This window comes from Prunus persica, chromosome G8, assembly GCF_000346465.2.
Source record: "Prunus persica cultivar Lovell chromosome G8, Prunus_persica_NCBIv2, whole genome shotgun sequence".
NCBI classification, from domain to species: domain Eukaryota; kingdom Viridiplantae; phylum Streptophyta; class Magnoliopsida; order Rosales; family Rosaceae; genus Prunus; species Prunus persica.
The window spans coordinates 1,502,445-1,522,749 of record NC_034016.1 but is presented as its reverse complement, the minus strand read 5'-3'; the positions used below and the strand labels follow the sequence as shown (position 1 = coordinate 1,522,749).

The window sequence follows — 20,305 nt, the reverse complement described above, 5'->3', positions numbered from 1 at the left end:
AACACGTTTGCATGCAACAGTTATGTTTTCATCTATCTTCATATGACCTGTAACGTGACAAGAGATGCAAACACAACCAGTGCATGCAACTGAGATGGTCAAATTTTTATTTTTATCAAAGGGAGAGGAGATTCGAATTTGGAAAGGCCGAATTTGTTTAAACAAAACCACAGTGGACATTATGACAATTGAATTAGAATTAGGTTAAACTTGTCTAATTCCAGGGAATGGGTGCCTGGTTCAAATATGACATTTGAATTAACAGACTGTCACCGTTGAATGCAATCTGAAGGTGATTTGAATTATTTCAATTGAAGTGATGTGTGTTCTATATTTGGCTAATGCGGATAGCATCAGAAACCTTGGCAATGAAAACACCTGAAAACACTAAATTTAGGCCATACAGTGTCTAAATATTAAATTTGAAAGGCCTCAAAATGTCAAGATAATACTATCGTTTTTCTTACAAGCAAAAAAAAAAAAAAGCAATAGAATGATAAGATGGAGAAGAGTATAGAAAGGTTATTCTATTACAAGCATAGAGATCATATATCAATGTGTTAGATAAGTAGCAGCTCCCTAGGTCCTTATTTATTAACTCCGAATACGATTACCTGTATCAGTGTACGTTTTGATCTCACACAAAACTATAAGTACAAGACTGAATGAAAGCATAACAGTAGTTTGGAACTAAATGATACATATCCCTCAACATCATCACCTCCATGCTGAGGCAACAATCAAACTTTTGTTTTCCCATCCAAAATGAAGTGCACCGGCCTCCTCCTTCACCTTGTACCTGTCACAGTACTGTCTGATAAGTTCCCGAATTGAATCAGTTACGCTTGTGCTCATAGGACATGAAGTAAATCCTGCCATGGTCATCCTAGCCCTCCACTTTCCAGCTACCTCATAACGCTCTATTCTTTCCTCTCCTTCGCATGCAACAATGTTCACTATGTCCCGTGCCAGGCACTGCCTTTCAACATTTATCCTATCCTGACTCTCCCTTGGGAGAGCTGCATCAAGGGAATCAAAAACAGCAGAGTAGTAACTGTAGGCTTCAATAAATCTTGGGAAAAAGGGGGTAGTATTGGTGTTCACATCTTGTTCTACAACTGTAACGAGTTTTGGCCTCAAGCTCTTGACCATCCGAAGAAGCTGGTCCCTCTGGTTTACTGTTGAAACACTTTCATCAGGCATGTGGTGAAGCTGAAAAGCAAAGTTTACCAAAAGTGCTTCCCCGGGCCTGCAGTCCAGCATTGAGGTATTGACGATTGAAGTCCTCGAGGCCACTGCTTGAAACTCAAATGGAACTTTAAGTGCTTCGGCAAGCTTCTCAAGCCTTTGTCCAATGATGTTAAGGCCCCCAACAGGACGTTGAACGGACTCAGGATCATCAACCCCTGTTAACCTCAAGTGTGGTGGCTTACCTAGCCGCTTAGCAAGTGTTTGTATGAGTGTTATGTATTGATTCCCCTGGTTTATGTCGAAATCTATTATGTGAACTTTTTTTTCATCTTTACATGCTTCTATAATGGCTCCATTTGCAGCCATAAAGCCAAATTTGAAGCAAGGGCACACCTCAAAAAGGACTTGCATGGCTGCAAGGCGATAAGAGGATGGGGGTTCCTTGCATTTCAAAGATCTGTAAAGAAATTTTCCCGAGGAAGCCACGCGAGCGGCAAGGCCTTCTACCATGTAAGCTGCAATCCTCTGAGCAGGATCTCCTTGAATCGAGACCATCTGCCGGAGCTCACTTATCATTGTTGATGCTCCTTTGATGTTGCCCTCTGAAAGTGCACCAGCACAGTTGTAAAGCAGTTGCTTGGGTGTCCGAGGAGAAGCTTGTGATATTTCTTTGTTGCTGCTGATGCTGCTCACATTAGACTCAGATGATGAAGACTCCTTGGGCGAGTCATGGAGCAATTCATTCTGGATTGGATCTGTCCATTCACCATCCACTTCCATGCTTTGACTACTGCAGTTTATTTCCTCATCATTTTCATCATCATTGTCCTCAAGAAGTGCTCGCTCCAATTCTTGAAGCTTCAGTCTCATCTTAGCTTCATCAAAGCTATCTGCATCGGGGCTTTGACTCTCAAAGTAATCTGATTCAAAATTGGATTGATAAGCATCATGTTGAGTCATGGACATTAAAGAAGTGTTAAATGGATTTTGAGTGTTCAAGGAGGAAACTGATCCAGCTCTGAGCTGGTAAGATGAGTCACCTTGTGGATTAGTTGAATTTCCAGAAATGCCAGAGCTAGATGGATTTGCAATTCCTTCCACTGGGGAGTCAAGGAAGTACTCATAGCTCTCAGCGGAGTAAGGATCAGCAACATAGAGAGTCTTACTCTTATCAGAGGAAAATGTTTGAGTGGACAAGGTGGAACTGTCATTGCTGCCCTTTGGAGAGTAGAGTTTGGGGTTTCTGTAAGATGTGGCGGAGAGCTCCGCTGGTCTAACTAAAGACATGGTCTTGTTTTACCTCTTCAGTTGTTGAATAAGACTAGTTCTATCACACAGGTTGAGTTCTGTATCACAATTTGTCACACATTAGACGGTAAATTACTGTCAAACTCTCAGTAAGACTGGAAATTAGCAAAACAGATCAAATAAATCCGGTGTTAGTTTCTACGATGCAATAAGCAGAAATTCTGCGCAGAACATTGAAATTAACAATGTATTCTAAACTTTTTTCAAAAATTGTATTCCGTATGTTCTTTTGCACTTTCAGGTAAAAACTTGTGGAAGGAAGCAAAATGAATGAAATTGCATGAGACTCACAAAAAAGTATAAGCTACAATTACGTTCTGTTTGCCAGGATGGAGAAGATATAGCTTACAGAAAGGCCCTGGGATGGAACACCAGCACCAGTTGTACGGTTTTCTTTAAAATCATGTCTCTGAAATATGAAAGCTTTGAACAACATGGCAACTCCAAAGAAACCCAAAAACCAAAAAACAAAATTGTTGTTTCATGGCAGCTGGCAATTACAGAGGAGTAAGTTGCCAAACTGGAAAGGACTAAGACAAAAAAAACTTTCTGAGATTACAACATGCATAAACATCATCACAGGAAGAGAGAGATCCATGACTAAGCCAATGATTTCATTGACTTTGTGTAAATATAATATGAAAACATAGCTCATGACAGTTCAATTCATCAGAGGAGAAATTTAAGAAATCTAAAATACAAGGAGAAGGAAAAAGAGATATACCTGATGCTGCAAGATGAAGACCTCTATGAAGAAGGTGATGAGATGATATGAGCAATCGAGTCCTGTATAATTCAGTAGACGACCCAAATGAAGATGAACCTCAAAATTTGCTTTGTAGGAAGGGGAAAGGTTGAGGATTTGACCTTGGGATTAAGACAGAGGAAAAGGGCCAAAATACCTTCTTATATTTATTTAAATAATTTTATTAGATTGTTGTGAGGTTAGGTAGATTGAAGAAGCAACAAACAAGTAGAAAAAATAACCCTAAACAAATTTCAAGAAAGACCCACATAAGGAAAATTAAAATATTACAGGAAACTATATGCCATTTGGGTGGATATTTACTAGCCATTTCAAGAATCTGACTTTTCTGGAGAACCATTTGTTGGAGGAGACTTTGTACAGAAAATTAACGTTCTGGAATTTCAGAAAGACCTAAAAAAATAAAAAAAATAAAAAGGCAGTGAGAAAGAGAAACTTACCCAACAATTCTATTCTTAAAGGAAACTTCTCAATTCCACATTCTCCTGGCTTCTTCCTGTGGTTTTCACCTTTTCTTTCTTTTGCTTTCATTTGTGTTCATCAGTCTGCATGTTTATACCAACTTGTCTGACTAACTTTGTTTTCTTGACAGGAGAATGTCACATTGTGTACTTCAAAGCACTACTATTGGGGTGTTCCTACTTTGGCCAGCCAATCCTGACCATTCAATCTGCAATCTGCACAAAAATGGATGAAACCTACGGTGGCAGATTGGGTTTGCAAAAGTCAAGAGAGTTGGGTAAAACAGTACTTGAACTGGTGGTCTTCGACTGGTATGAGGAGCTGTTGTACGGTAATGTTTGAAAACTGGTACAAAAGTTGTGTTATGTGGTTAGTGACGATTGGTCGAACATAATTGAATGTGTTCATGGTGGGGCTGCTATTCTCCTCGGCATGGAATTATTATACCACCTGTATGACAAAGTCAAAGGTTTTACCATCCTCTTTATTCATTCCTCATGTGGTCTCTTTTTTCTCTTCTTTTTTCTTTGTAGGTCTCATGAAAAACCTTTGGACCTTCCCCTTCACGCTTAACATCACAAATTGTCGACCGAAAAAAAAAACATCATAAATGGTCTTGATGGTTTTTCCCATGCTGCTTGGTTGGTTATACCTTTCACACACATTCCGTGAGAATGAGAATGAAAACATTTCTATGTGCTAGTGTTTGGAAATACTAAGGAATGGTTTGGTTGGGACTTCCCTGCCAATATGAGTGGCATGAACTGCTAAATGCTTATGTGATCATGTTGTGTTTTGACTGGACAACGTGTCTCCCGCTCATAATAGAAAGCCTCACCCAAGTTTCCATTTTTGGTTTATTCAAGTTTCCAGAAATACGGTTATATAAAGGAAAAAAAAATTGATAATTTTAGTCAAATCTACTACTTTCTTATATTTGTGTAACAGAGCATGCATGTGTGTGTGTGTCAGGTACAAGGTTATTAGAGTCATATTGTGTACCTTCATCCTATGACTTATACAACCTGGGCTATAGCCCAGGTGAGTTTTATTTATTTATTATAGTTAGTGTTAATGTTAATTCTATTTATAGTAGAAATATTAATTTGAACTAATTGGATAATTGCAGTGTAACTTCTAGTTGTTGTGTGTCTATCTGATTCTATCTTTGTGATGATAAATTTCCAAAAAAATCTAACAGTTCAATAAGATAAATCTAGCCCACCTCATTTTGAAATCCTGAGTCCGTCCTGACTTCATTGTTTAGTGTGCATGCTTTAGTGAAATAGATGCAAATGATTGAAGTACTTGTAAACACAATTTTCCAACGGCAAATTAAACAAGAATATATGTATGCAAAATAAATTTTGTAGGGCCGTTTGATTACTATTTTATTTTAAGTTTTAAATTTTTATTTTTTATTTTTTGTGCTAAAAGAGGAAAAAGAGGGAGAATGGAAGTGAGAATGAAAGTAGAGATAGAATTGAGAGGAGAGAATGAGAAAGAGGAGTAACAAAAGTGAAAACAAAAACAAAAAACTGAAATTAATTTCAAATTGTTTTTATTTTTGTTACTCATCCCTCTCATCCTCTCTCTTTCTCTCTCAATATTATTCTCACTCTTATTTTCCTCGATACTCTAGCATAAAAAATAAAAACTAAAAATTGAAATTGAAATGATTATCAAATAGGCCGTAGTGATATTCTATTCATTATATTTCCAAGATTTGAGTTTGATTCAAGAGTAACAAGCACTTGTTCTAGAATGACATGATTTGAGTCGTTCAGGTTTCACCAAGGCCCGCCAATGCTTGACTTTGAACAAACGAGGAACACAAGGAGTGTCATGTGGTAGTAATCATCTACGGTTTTGGTGGTGGAGAAATCGACATGTGTGTGTTGTTGGCGAGTCTCCACGAGCTTGATGAAGAACACAAGAGACTTTGAATATTTAAGTGTTTGGGAGTTTGTTTTGGCTTGAGAGCTTTTCTAGTTTTCCCAAAGCTCGAGTCTTTTTTGTTTTTTTGTTTTTTGGTTTCCTTGAAGTCAATAAGCCTATTATTATTATTATTATTTTTTATACAAATCATGTATTATTTTAATCTAATCTAAATTATTGGAAAGGAGATTCGAACTCGGATACTGAGTGGGGAGCACATCCGTTCTAGCCAACTTAGCTAAGCCCATATCTACGAATAGTATTCTTCATAGACAAATAATTGAGTCTTTGTTGTAAGCCCCCAATTCAAATTTCTTAATTTTGGGAATTGATTTGATTTAATTTGAGTTAATTGATTTATTTTAATTTAAAAAAACCGATAGAATTCCCCAGTAACCTACCTAAGTTAGCCAAAAAGATGAAACAATATGGAGCACTCTAAAAAATAACTTTTCTATAACTCCTTTCAACTGCCATAATTTCATCGAATTTAGTCCAATGACATCAATGACAAAAACTAGCCGCTAACCGGTATGACTTTTCGAAAGAGACTAAGAACACTCGGCAAACTCAACTAAGTTCCTGAAATCATTGGAGGAAAAAACCACATAAAAGTTTATGCACTTTATTGAACAAACTAAACCAAAATAAAAAAATTAAAACGCCGGCAAAAGGAAACCAATTGTCATGAATTTTCTTGAGGACATGACATCAAGAGCGCCACTTAGTTACTCCATGACCTCCATCTATGCACCAATGAGCAATGGATCTACTATGACCAAGCCACAACATCTCAAAGAGTAACTGGTAAGATGAGGAACAACCAAAGCCAACCTAGATCTAAGACAATAGATATGCCAACGTAAGAGTAGATCGATATAAGTCCTCCAAAAGCCGAAAAACACCAAAAATTCAACAGGATTTGTGGGAAAGCCCCCGAATCTGAAGCTCTCTCTCTCTTTCTCTTAGCAGCTAAATTTAGCTTTTAATTTAAATCAAACTTCTTGATTTGGGCTACTTAACAATGAAAGCTAAAGTATCCTTCATTCACCTTGGTTTGTGATTTGATTGAGTAAATTAATTTGATTTAACTCTCGATCTGAATAAACCACATAGGTTGGCCAATTAAGCATCATCTTCTCTTTTTGGCATTTAATTGAATTGCTAGAGCTTTTTCAGATGGTGACATGTGTCACCTGCAATGCTTAGCGTTGCTTTGATTGTGTATTTTGTGTTAAAACTTAAAACCCACGACTTGTCCTAATAAGCTCTGACGAATCACACGGTGAATCCTTTGAATTGTTCATCATAAATCATTGGATCCATCCATTATGACACCTAATGACTTGATTCAATCCAAAGAAGAAGGCGAGAAAAATGAAATAAGACCCATTTGATACATAATAAAATCTAACATAAGAAAATTAACAGCTCTCTTTATTTGTTATTACAACTTTTTAAAAAAATATATAAAGGAAGAATTAAAAAAAATAAACAAAAAAGAAGACGTTTTGTTTTTCTAAAAGAGGAGTCTCTAGGGAACGGAAATTTTCAAATGATTGATTAATATATTTAGAAAACATAAATAGAAAAACAGTTGAAAGATTCTTTTGGTTTTCTGAAAAATAAGTCTAAAAAAGAACTGGAAAGTCAATAATTAGTTGTATTATCTTAATGGTGATCAATCATTAGTGGTATTTGCTATGTAATAAAAAAATTAGTTTGTTATTGAATTTTATTATTATTATTATTATTATTATTATTATTATTATTATTTTTGGGTACAAAGGAGGTCAGAGGAAAAGAAAAAAGGTTGCATAATTGCATTGCATCATGTGAGGGTAGATACTCGTTAGTTAGTATAATTAACTTAATGATACTTCTCTTTCTAATGTTAGAAGAAGTTTAAATATCTTAATTGACATGATAAGAGTGTTTTATTTATACATAACTCACTCTCGATCAGGAAAATCAAGATCACCTATCCACACCATTGAAGGTTAAAATTTCGAATTCTTTGTAACAGGTCACATTTTATTTTATTTCATTTGGCAGTTGAGCAATAACAAGAACAGGAAAATCAGTTTAAACCTGTGACGTGCCCCTCTAATGGGAAAGGAATCAAAGATGTCATCAATCATGCTAATAGAGTAATTATATATGCATTTGAAAATTTTATAGGATGAATAGATTAATATCCCCACAACTTGTAATTTTTTTAATACTCAGTCCTAATCATCCTCACTATATCTTATCCAATACGTGACTGCAGTCCAAATACATGGACAAGTAGATATGTTTCTGTTGACACAAGAGAGGTTAGAAGTTGAACTTGTGTGATAATCTAAGTATGAGTCACGTATTAATTTGACGAACATTTTTAAGAATGAATGGGCCACCAACCAGTATATATATATATATTAACAAATTTTTTTTTTTGCTTCTTTGTTTTTTTTTTTAGCTTTTAATTTTTTATTTTTTCAAAAATTGAAAATTTATTTGGTAATTGATTTCGGTTTTAAAAAAAAAAGTGAAAGTGAAAACTAATAATAGTTGTTTGGTAACTGATTTTAGTTTTCAATTTTTAATTTAATGTGGAACTTGGAAATGGAATTTTTATTGGCCAATTTGTGAATTTGAGATCGTAGAATGAAAGTGCATGTTACAAAGAGTTTGTAGTATTTTTTGGTGAATTTTTTGGAAGGATTATTTTTATTTTGTGAATTTTGGATTTGGAGGTTCCGAGGCTTGGATTGGGTCCGTGGTCGAATGCAAGAATCAAGTGACCGAATCCAAGTCGGGAGGTCTCAAATGTTAAGTTTTATAATTGGAGTACATTTTATGTGTGGTGATATAAAATTTTTTCTTTTTGGTCGGAAGATGAACTTCATTTCAAAACCTCACCCAAAATGGGGAGGGCACAGTTACAACAAACAGAGCAACCTAGTAAGGAAGCTAGAGAAACTAAACTAATTTGCAATATCAGGTAGACAAGAACAAAGAGACTATCCCAGATAATGATATCATTAGATAAACAAACTTAAAAATGACAAAGCAAATTGGATTAAAAGGAGCAAAAGAACCCAGTAAGCAAAACAACATCAAACTCAAATGAAACATAAATCCACCACAAATCAGCCACCATAAGCCAACCACAATCATAGCAGCCCCAAGGTGAGGGAAACAAGACTATGAGGGTGATGTAAAATTAGTGAATGAAAAAGAAGTGTAAAAAAATAAATTCAAAACTGAAAAATATTTTCAAGTTGTATTAAAAAATAAGGGTGATTTTGAAAACTTAAAACACAATTTGTTACAAAACATGTTTTCAGTGTTTAGCTTTAAAAAAAAAAAGTAAAAATAAAACTTAATTGAAAATTAAATGATTATCAAACAGGCATATGCCTCAATAATAAATGCGTTTCAAGAGAAGTATATGCCATGAAAGCTAGATAATAAATGCATTTCAAGACAAGACAAGTATATGTCATCTTTATGATATTAAAAAAAAAGAAAAAAAGTAAGAAGTTCTAAAAGAATGCTGATGGAGGCCCATGACTAAGGATTTGTCTTTGGAGAAGTGCAGACAACATGTCAACATGTGCTAGTGCCACGATGGGATTAGAAAAAACAAAAAACAACAAAAAAACAAAAAATCATCTTAAAATTGAGTAGCAGGGACATGCGAGATGAAGGTATTGGAAGGGCTTCAAGAACACCTATAGGATATGGACAATTCGATGCAAAGCAACTCGATATAATTTACAATAGAAAAGATATAGACACGTAGGGTTCGAGGTAATGATGGTTATAACAAAATTCTAAATGTGAATCATTTTTGAGTAGAAAAGGTGAGTTTTTATGTATAAGAGGTGGTGGTAAATTATTGGACATTATATATGGGCATAAGAGAAGGCATTTGAATGGAATTTGAACTTGGGACAAGCCATATATTTAAGCTTCATATTAATTTCAAGTTGCTAAGGAGTAATGCTTTTGCTTTTGCTAGGACATGCTTATGCTTTTGCTTGTAGCATTTATTTGCACATCAGCCATGTACTAATGATGAATACATACTCTTATTTCTTCCTTTAGCTAACATACTATTATTTCTTACTTTTCCAAAGTTTTCTCATTCATGAATAATGTTGGTGACGTTGAGGATATTGATGCATGCTACGATCTTGTTTGGTGGGTTGGACTGGATTTTATATTTTCAATTAAAATGGACATAGGTCCTAGTCATTGTTTGGTGAGTTTAAGTGTGTCTTGAAATGGATATGGACATGAGATCCATGTCCCAAATAACTATGGCTCTAGAACCCAAGCCAATTTGTGGGTTTAGAATCCAAGGCTTTTCCAAGCAACCTCTTCTCTCAGCAAGACCAAGCACGCCTCTTCTCAAGTTCTTCTCTTCTCTCTCTTTTCCTCTTCCCTCTCTATTCTCCTCCCCTGATAATTTGAAAGAACTCCTTTTTCGATTTTTTTGTTAGATATTGAGATGTGTTGATGATGTTGAGTGCTTTGATTTTTTTTTTTTTTGTTTTTTTTGTTTTTGATTTCTTTTGATTGAAGATCTTTTCAGGTTTTGTTTTCTTCCCTTTTCATTGAAGATTTTTTCAGATCTGGTATTGGGGTTCCATAATTTGCATAATTCCTTCTTCTTCTTTTTTTTTTTTTTTCTTCTGAGTGTTGTTTTTCAGTTTGTGTTTTATTGAATTTGAAAGTTATTCCATCGATTTTTTCTTCTCTTTCGTTTCAAATTACAATTTGTTTTTGGCTAACAACAATTTATTTCTCTCTTGTAATTATCTTCTTGTAAAATTTAAATAATAGAAAAAGGGTTTTGATTTTTAAAAAAAAGAAAAAAAAAGAGATGATTTTTAGCTGATAAAGAAAGATACTGGAAAAAAATATGACAAAACTGAGAATTTTTTTTTAAAAATCTTGATATGAGTTATCTTTTTCGTTTGATTAGGATTTTGCATCTGGTTATAGTCTTTTTGCAAAATTTGAGGGGTTTTCTTCGATCTGAGGAAAAGAGTTGGAATATTGTTAATTAAAAAAATTAAAATAAAATTGTGATTTATTAAAAAAGATAAAGTTAATTCTAGTCTGTTGTTTGGTGCAAAAATGAGTAGGACATGACTCAAAACCTAGCTAGTCCTATCCAATGCTTCAAAGCCCATCCTAACCAGTCTAAGCCAACCCACCAAATGGGGCCTACATGTACATATGGATGTTCACCAATTGACGGGGATCATTAACTTTCAATTCTATGTTTTTATGATACTAGAAAGACAGTTAATCAACCACTATTAGAAAACATCATTATAAGCCATAACAACTCATGGCCTATATTCATGTTTGTCACATAAACTCGTGGCCAAAGGGTGTTGGCCACAAATTGGCCACAGTTCATCAACCATTACTAGAAAACCTCGTTATAAGTGACAGACAACTAGTGGTGGAGTCAGAAATTTTATCAAGGAGGATCAACCTTAAATAGCGAGAGTGAGAAACTTGTCTAATTAATTGGCTCATTTGATTGAAGAAATCACGAGAAATTTTAAGAATTATGAGGTGTGTTTATGTGTTAGAAAAAAGATACTATTATAGCCAAGAGGGATTTTGTAGTGTACTTTAATTATTATAGGATTTAAACAAAGAAAAGGAGAAAGTTAGTAAATAAAGTAATTCAGTCAAATGCAACATGCAAAAAAAAAAAAAAAATCAAAAGGTGAGAAGGGTCAAGTGACCTTTGTAGACCTTAATTGGCTCCACCCATGCAGACAACCCTAAATAAAATACTGGTACATCCTATACAACGTCAGTGGCTAATTGTTTTCCAGCCACAAAGTGATTGTGGCTTATATATTACAAGCCTTTGATGCACACTAACTGTGGCCATTATACACCAATGGCCACTGTTGGTTAGTCGTGGCTAGGCAAATCATGGCCTTAGCTCCTTTTAACCGACTTTGGCCACGAAAGAATAGTTACTTTTGTTGGTATCGGCCATAAATTGATATGTGTCCAAAATGAAGGGCACTTTTGATAACTATTTCATTTTTTAGTTTTTCATTTTTCATTTTAAAAAAAAAAACTGAAAACTTGTTTGGTAACTAATTTCGGTTTTCAAAAAAAGTGAAAAGTGAAAACTAACAATAGTTGTTTGGCAACTGATTTCAGTTTTCTGTTTTTAATTTAATGTGGAACTTGGAAATGGAATTTTGTGTGTGGCCAATTTGTGAATTTGAGATCATAGAATGAAAGTGCATACTACAAAGAGTTCATAATATTTTTCGGTGAATTTTTTGAAATTAGGATGATTTTTATTTTGTGAATTTTGGATTTGGAGGTTCCGATTGGGTCTGTGGTCGAACGCAAGAATCAAGCGGCCGAATCCAAGTCGGGAGGTCCCAAATATTAAGTTTTGTAACTGGAGTACATTTCATGCGCAGTGATGTAAAACTAGTGAAAGAAAAAGAAGCGGAAATAAAATTTCAAAACTGAAAATTGAAAAACATTTTCAAATTGTTTTAAAAAATGAGGATGATTTTGAAAACTGAAAACTGAAAACACAATTTGTTATAAATACATGTTTTCAGTGTTCAGCTTTAAAAAAAAAAAAAATGAAAATGAAAACTACGATTGAAAACTGAAAATAAAATAGGTTATCAAACAAGTACATGCCTCGAAAGCTAAATGCATTTCAAGAGAAGTATATGCCATGAAAGCTAGATAATAAATACATTTCGTCAAGACAAGTATATGCCATCTTTATGATAAAAAAAGAAGAAGCAAGAAGTTTATAAAACAATGCTGATGGAGAAGAACCCTAAACAGTGTCAACATGTGCTACGAAGGGATTAGAAAAAAAAAAAAAAAACAAACAAACGAACAGTCATCTTAAAATGGAGTAGCGGGGAAATGCCAGATGAATGTATTGGAAGGGCTTCAAGGACACCTATAGGATATGGACAATACGATTGTACTGCAACTCAATATTATTTACAATAGAAAAGATAAAGACACATAGGGTTCGTGGTAATGATGGTTATAACAAAATTCTAAATGTCAAATCATTTTTGAGTAGAAAAGTTGAGTTTGTATGTATAAGGTGGTAGTAAATTATTGGACATTATATATAGGCATAAGAGAGAGCTTTTGAATGGAATTTGAACTTAGGCCAAGCCATACGCGTAGGACTTTGCCATAGGAACAACAAAATTTTGAACAGACAATCCGTGGCGAAAGAGTGTTGACCATGAAAATTCATCAATCATTATTAGAAAATCTCATTATAAGTCTCAAATTTCTAAATACAATATTAGCGCAAGCAATGACGGATTCAAGAATTTTTATAGGGGTAGGCTAATTTTTTTTATTTTATAGAGGAGATATATTATAAGCATTTTTTTTCTTGAAACAAAAATGTAAATAAAATTTTATAAATCAAACAGAGCCACAATACGAGCAAATATAACACAAAGAAGTACAAAATATAAATAAATACCAAACAATCTCAAAAAAAACGTTCTCGTACAAAACTATCCTTATCAACAAATCTTAAAACAATGGCCATTTGCTCTCTATTAGATGCATCTTTTTCTTTATCAACAAGATATAATAAGTTGATTCTCCAAAAATATTAGACATTAAAAATCATATATGCTAATTAATAATTCAAGTTGCAAAAATAAAACATATATCAACAATCTCCAAAAGTTTTCACTCAAACCCTAAATCATAAAAACTTAACAACAACAATTAAAATTGGAAATTGAATATATATATTTTAAATAATTAAAAAAAAAACTTACCAAGATTGAAGAACCCACTCAAGATAGGTTGGTACTTGGTACAATTTTTAAGAGGAGGAGAGCTATTTCCTCTAGGTTCTCAAGGTTCAAATATGGCGTTTTGGGTGGCTAGAAGAAATTTTTTGATGTTTGCTCTATGTGGTCGTAGGTCAATATCAATATGATTAGAATAGCTCAAGTTGATAGGGCCTTAGCGTGAATTCTGCTTCTAATCAAATTTATATAGGTTTAGATTGGATTGACGTTTATTATTTCCTATATGCTTCAAGAGTGGACTTATTTTAAATAGAGGATTGAGCTATTATTTACTTTACTTAGATTGAGCTATTATTAATTTATTAAAAAAAGAAAAACAATGCATGTGTGAGCTATATTTATTTGGTGCAATAGGCTAATATTTATTTGAGTAGGAATAAACCTATAATAATAATTAAGACCATATTTAATATTTCATAAATGTTCCCCTAGGCTGGAGCCCACTCCAGCCTAGCCTTAGATCCGCCTTTGGGGGCAAATCCTATACAATGTTAATGGCTATTTGTTTTCCAGTCACAGAGTCACTGTGACTTATATATTATGAGCCTTTAATGCATAATAACTGTTGCCATTATACACCAATGACTACTGTTGGTTCGTAGTCGCTAAGCAAATCATGGCCTTAGCCCCTTTTCCTAGTAGTGAACCCACTTTGAGTATGAAAGAATAGTTACTTTGATTACTATCGGCCATAAATTGATATGTGTCCAATTTAGAAATTTTCTAGTTTCATGAAAGTTAATGTACGGTTTATGACTTAAAAATGTACCTTTCTTGTGAAGCAATATATTGTGTACATAAAAACTGTACTAGTTGTGATCACCATAGAATCGTCGCAAAATAATACCAGTGGTGATCATGAGTCTACGGCTTGAAAGTTAAAAACACTAGTGTTACAATTGATGTTGCACATTAGCTTCAATCACATAAAGATATATATTGAATAAAAGTAACATAGACAATGGGAGGGAGAATTTTTAACACGCACTATTAAGATGTCATGGAAGATCGAACTTGAGATCACTGATTTGCAAGTCAAAGTCCTTTTTCATTGAGCTAACCCCATTAACCACATAATCATATTTAGAATTGGATTGTAAGTTGTTTTGGACCTTTAATTCCATAAAATAACTTTCATTGCTAGTTTTTATTTTATTTTATAAATACACTTCCATATACTAGTTTGAGACAATGCCTAGTTTGATGAGTCTATGAAACCAATGATATGGAATTTATCGATCGTCTATCACAAAGAAAAATAATAATATTGGGGTAAGCCCCTACTCAAACCAAAATAAAATAAAAATAAAAATGATGAATTGGGCCTCTTTTGAATGGGGCGGTGGCCTTTTTGACCATGAGTAGTGCTTTATTGAGCCCAAAAGTAGTCAAGTCTGGCGTGGACCTGATTGGATTTATTTGAATTTGGACACAAAAAAACAAGAAGAAAAGTTGACATTCCCCCAAAATACTATTTTCTTCTTTCTGATCAAGTAATTTCAGTTTGTTATTTTTATTTCAAAGTTATATGCATCATCATTAAACAAAGGTGGATATTATTGGTTGTTGAATATCAAAACTATCATCTAAAACATGAAAGCCTGAGTCAAGCGAGGACTCTCTGCCACACCAAGCAAGTAAAATTTACGATCATTTGGATTGGACTCCATGTAGCATTGCTGTTTCAAATATTTCTCATAACTATCATAAGACGTTTTAAATATGGGTCCCTCCGTCAAATTTTCTTTTAATAAAAGTCCATTGACTTCTTTTGTTTTGTTTATGTTTTTTTAAAGACTAATATGTATTTGTTTTATGCTAAAGTTTATTGGAAATTGCAAGGGGTTTGTAGCTCAAATAGTTAAAATTATTTATCTTTGTCCTAGGTTGAATTTTTCCTTTCTCCAATATCGCTTGTATCTAGAGAAAAGAAAAAAAAAAATAGAATTGGTTAATAGAGCTATGAACTAGCGTGGTTTATATGATTTAATGTATATATACTTTTATTTCTAATAGGACTATAGAAATGGTAAGTATATAATTAAAAAAAATGATCATAAATTTTTAGCTAATAACTTTAGCTAGTCCACTCATTAAAAAATTTCCTAATTCTGCCTTGTTGACCCTGCGTATATGTGATAGTGAATAATTGTGTTGCCCATGAGGATATATGTGATAGTGAATAATTGTGTTGCCCATGAGGATAAGTATCGATCGTATGAAGTAAAGAAAAAAATATTTGGTAGACACAAAAGTTGACCTTTTGAATATATTTTGGAAAGAGAGAATTGAACACATAACCTCGAATGCAATGTAAACGATCTTAACCACTTATGTTATAAACCATTTTGAATATTGAACAATATATATCAATGCGCATGTATGTATGGAAAAGTTACATATTAGTAGCTTCATGAAACAAATTATTGAAAGAAGTGGGTAAGATTACAACTAAAACATGCGTTCCTTGATTATAATAATTATGATATGGACAGCCTCTATAACTTATAGAATCAAAATGCATGATTTAATACATATTTTAATGTGGCATATTGCAATATGTATAGGCCTAACTAGTAGGTAGGATGTCATACTATCACTAAACGTTAACCGTAACAATTCCCGACTATAAAGAAATACTATAGCCTTGCAATAAACATGCCACAAACCTTCATATGCATACATAATGAACAAAGTTGAGGTGTAATCTTAACATTAATTATTTTTTAATATGGGACATTTTTATTTTTACATTCGAATTTTCAAGCCTAACACGTGGACAATACAAATTGGATGATATGGAGTACATGTGGTCGTTAGGCTTTCACACGTGACAAACCTGCTGAAGTTGAGGTTCCACTCCAAAATCAATTTGCTGAGGAGAAGGGGTGTTGGGGGTGGTCTAATCTTAAATTTAAATACTTTAATGGAATACATAGGAGATTTGCTCAACTGAAAGGCTGCGCAATAGTAGAATTAATCAACATATACCTAATTAATTTGATTGGATTGATGATGCATGTTTGTTGATCATCACATCCCACATATTACATATATCATAATTAATCAACAGCTGGCAATATGCAGAGTTAGCTAGAGATAGGTTCAGTTTTGGTAGGTATAAGCATGAAATTATCATCATAATTGATTTAAAAATATTTATTAAAAAATAAAAAAATAAAAAAACTTTCATGGGTCTGCTAATTTTGTGATGAGTTTTGTGCTGTATGATTAAGAGTTTTGAGATTAGACACATTGGACAAAGTTTAGAGAATGTTAATTCTTGAACAGCCCCAGATAAGATAGAGGTAACCACCAATTAAGGTAGCTAAACTGTCCTTGTCTTAATTGTCTCAAGCCACTAATTTTATATTAGTGTTTGTTTAATAAGAGATATCACCATCAATGTGGTTTGTTGGGATTAGACTTAATCACCACTGAAAGCCAACTAACTGTACTTGACTCTACATAAAACGCAGTATTTTATTGCCGTTTATTAGGCGTTGGGTTGTTGTTATTGTACAAGACATGCATGAAAGAAAAAACAAGCCATAAGAAATAAATCCTTATGGGTTACTTCATTGTTGTATTGGGTAACACGTCACACTATAGTCTAAGAACCCTCTTACTTGGTTGTCTCTCAGAATTCGTTGCCGTTTAAGAATGTTCATATATATAACATAATTAATACATAATGGCATCTCCACGTCGACCCTGTTGATTCATTGTTTCTATACCATATGAAAGTTGAAACCAACTTCGTAACAAGGTCACATTTGCTAATTAATGAACAAAACATATGCTTCAACGGTTACTTGGTCGAATTGGTTTAGAAAACCAAAACAGAAAACATTGAATTTCACTCGAGCAATGAAAAAAGAGAGAGGGAATAAAATAAAGGTGACTTTGCAGTTGTGACGGTTTTTACTTATTTAAATCTGGGTCCACTTTAAACTTAATTTATTAGCATAACAAGTAAAGTATTGACACATTTACAACCTAACACATCATATATAGAGAATGCATTTGATGAATAAATCTGGTGATTTTAACATTAATTATAAAGCATGATTTTGCTTTTAACCATGTTTATCATGTGACAATTCCTTCCAATTAGTTGTCCAAATTAATATTGTTTATGAAGGCATGTTATGGGAATTTAATGAAGCCAACATGCATTCATATCATGAGCTACCAATGCAACAAAATTCATTCAATGAGGACAACAAAAAGGGTAAGTATTAGAAAGGTAGAGTTCACACAAGGCAAAAAGTAGGTTTTGTATGATGTGGAACAGTGGGTGCATTGATCATGCATATGTGTAAGAGAGAGTTGGATAGGGGTAGTCAAAGTGGTTTGTTGAAAACTTTTCACGGGCTCTGTTGATGTTTACAATAGGGTGTGCGTATGGTTGGGAAGATCATAAGATTTTGGGTTGCTTGTATGGGTTTCTATTGGGAAGGTGAGAGAAAAAGGTATATAATTGTTTTCATATAAAGACATTTGAAGGAAATGGATTGTTTGGCTGTGCAAGTAACTGAAATGCTTTGCATTTACTGTTTGAAAGCTCTTTCAAACCCTTCTATATATGCAGCTTCTTTCATACACACTCAGAGTTCAAGAGAGAGAGAGAGAGAGAGAGAGAGAGAGAGAGAGAGAGAGAGAGAGAGAGAGAGAGAGAGAGAGAGAGAGGAGTGCTATTCTTTAACGGTCTATTTTGATATGTGAGTAGACAGATTGGGAAGTTGGTATATGCACCTCAAGAACAGCATAACATGACCTTTCACAACAGTTGGGACGGACGAAGCTTGAGTTGAGAAGCAGCTTCGATGAAGAATACCTCATCAAAATCATACCTGTATTGATTTGATTTATAATGGCCCTTTTGTCGACATATTAGTTTGCGACTTCTCTAATTGATCATATATTTATTTCATTATTTACCATGACGTAACTACCATTATATTGTTTAGTGGACAGAATAATTGTGTACCCATCATGGATAACAATTTTTATGACTTTCTGTGTTCACACAAATTACTGCCTAATTATAATTACAGAAGATGAAGCCGGTCTGGGGAAGATGGTATTGTCAAATTACTGGCAAATTAGTCAAATATATCCATATATGTTGTAAAAAAACTGGTTGTAACCAAAAATAAAATAAAATTGTTTCTTAGTATCCGAACTTAATGGCAACACTATGTGAAGAACACAATGACGTAATTTGTAGCTTATCCGTGACCAATCCATTTTGACCACGGATAAATTACTGTCCTCAAATCATTCATGATTCTTTTTGAGGTTTTCTAGTAGTATTAGAAGAGCAAGGCCTAGAACTCTTCTATCTTTAGGGCTTTCGTTCAAGGATTTCCTCCCCATGCATATATCTTTTGACCGCATGCTTAATTTTAGGAAAATATTCAACATTGTCATTCTTAATTATTTTTTTATTATAAAATAATTTAAGTTTTAAGTGAGATAAAATTAAAAAAAATTCAAACCTCGTGCAAGATATCCTCTGGAAAGAATCTACAGTTTCCAATTAGGCTAGAGAGATCACATGTAGCTAATTAATTGTTAAACTGGTTTTACATTAGCCTTAAGGGATAGCTGGAAACATGGAGCCAATCAATCACCAAACTTCTTCATGGTGGTTAGTTTCTTCAATCCCACATGGGCCTCCTACGTTTGCCTAAGAAAAAACAAAAAACCTTACTTATAGATGATTTGGAAAACATAAATATTGCTGCTTTTGACCCCCTCTATCAACCTTTCGTCTATTTTCCTTCCATTATTAAGCACATTTTGTCGTTAATGGAGGCTTAAAATTTCAGTGATGGTGCACCTTATCTTATTTTACGGTCCAGATTTTGACCTTCCTCCGTCTGAATTTAATATTGTTTTTTGTTAAAAACATAATTAAGAAATTCAAACAAAGTAAAAGACATATTAGTAGTGATTTGAAGCAATTACCGCTTGAAGAAAAGTCATGAATTCGAGTCTTAACATCCGTGTAGTGTGTGTGAGTTTAGGATTAAGACATAAATTACATGATAGCATGGACCTGTTGGATTGGGAGATCCACACCAATTTTGATTCATATACCGACTATAGCTAGGACATTAATTTGGAGCATTGTGTGATTGGTTAATGTTGATGTTAATGTATAAACTAGTTGAAGCATATTTTAGATGCTAAGAAAAGTGTTTTGATTTCGTGGGATATGAAATCTCAATCAGTTAAGCAACATTATATAATAACATATGTGTTTAATTAATTAATTTATTTTTCACAAAATGTTTCAATGTTTTCATTTTGACTTGTCGCTCGTCTGAGTGGAATAGAGTATGGAAAAAGGCAGACGGTTTACCCATACTTTTCTTGATGTTGTACTTGCACGGCATTATTAGCCTCAACCTAAAAGACCCTCTCTTTTCGTTTGCCATGATAAATAATTCACCATAAAAATATATATATATATACATATGTATATATATAGAAGGGTCATAAAACTACTGAAGTTGCTTTGATAAGGCATCTACCATGCATGTCGTCAAATAAATATATATGCTTTATATATAATACCCAGAAGGGTCATGGTGAGTGCCCAATTAAAACACTAATTAACCTTTTAAGTACCTTAATATGTTCCTCTAATAATAATGCTACGGACACCAATGAGAAGCATTCTACGCCTTGCACCCCAATAGCATCTCTCTCCTGTTTTCTTTCTTTTTGTTTTATTATGTGTATGCAGATCAAAATTAAAGAAGGG

The 20,305-nt window shown here is 33.6% G+C and overlaps 1 protein-coding gene across 4 annotated transcripts; it reads right to left on the bottom strand.

Annotated features, from left to right (window-relative positions):
- Positions 441 to 3,826, bottom strand: LOC18767651 (scarecrow-like protein 1). Of its 4 annotated transcripts, XM_020570669.1 has the most exons (4): positions 3,706 to 3,825; positions 3,224 to 3,285; positions 2,232 to 2,537; positions 441 to 2,111 (listed from the first exon to the last, which is right to left on the bottom strand). In XM_020570669.1, exons 3-4 carry the CDS (start codon positions 2,476 to 2,478, stop codon positions 718 to 720), a joined length of 1,641 nt encoding a protein of 546 aa, XP_020426258.1. In that variant the 5' UTR covers positions 2,479 to 2,537; positions 3,224 to 3,285; positions 3,706 to 3,825; the 3' UTR covers positions 441 to 717. The 4 variants fall into 4 exon arrangements, with proteins under 4 accessions (XP_020426258.1, XP_020426256.1, XP_020426257.1 ...); XM_020570667.1 differs by having other exon boundaries at positions 441 to 2,537; positions 3,706 to 3,826; XM_020570668.1 differs by lacking the exon at positions 3,706 to 3,825 and having other exon boundaries at positions 3,224 to 3,681.

What these genes read in the sequence shown, in the direction of transcription:
- LOC18767651 (XM_020570667.1), bottom strand. Translation starts at nt 2,478, where the DNA reads ATGTCTTTAGTTAGACCAGCGGAGCTCTCCGCCACATCTTACAGAAAC.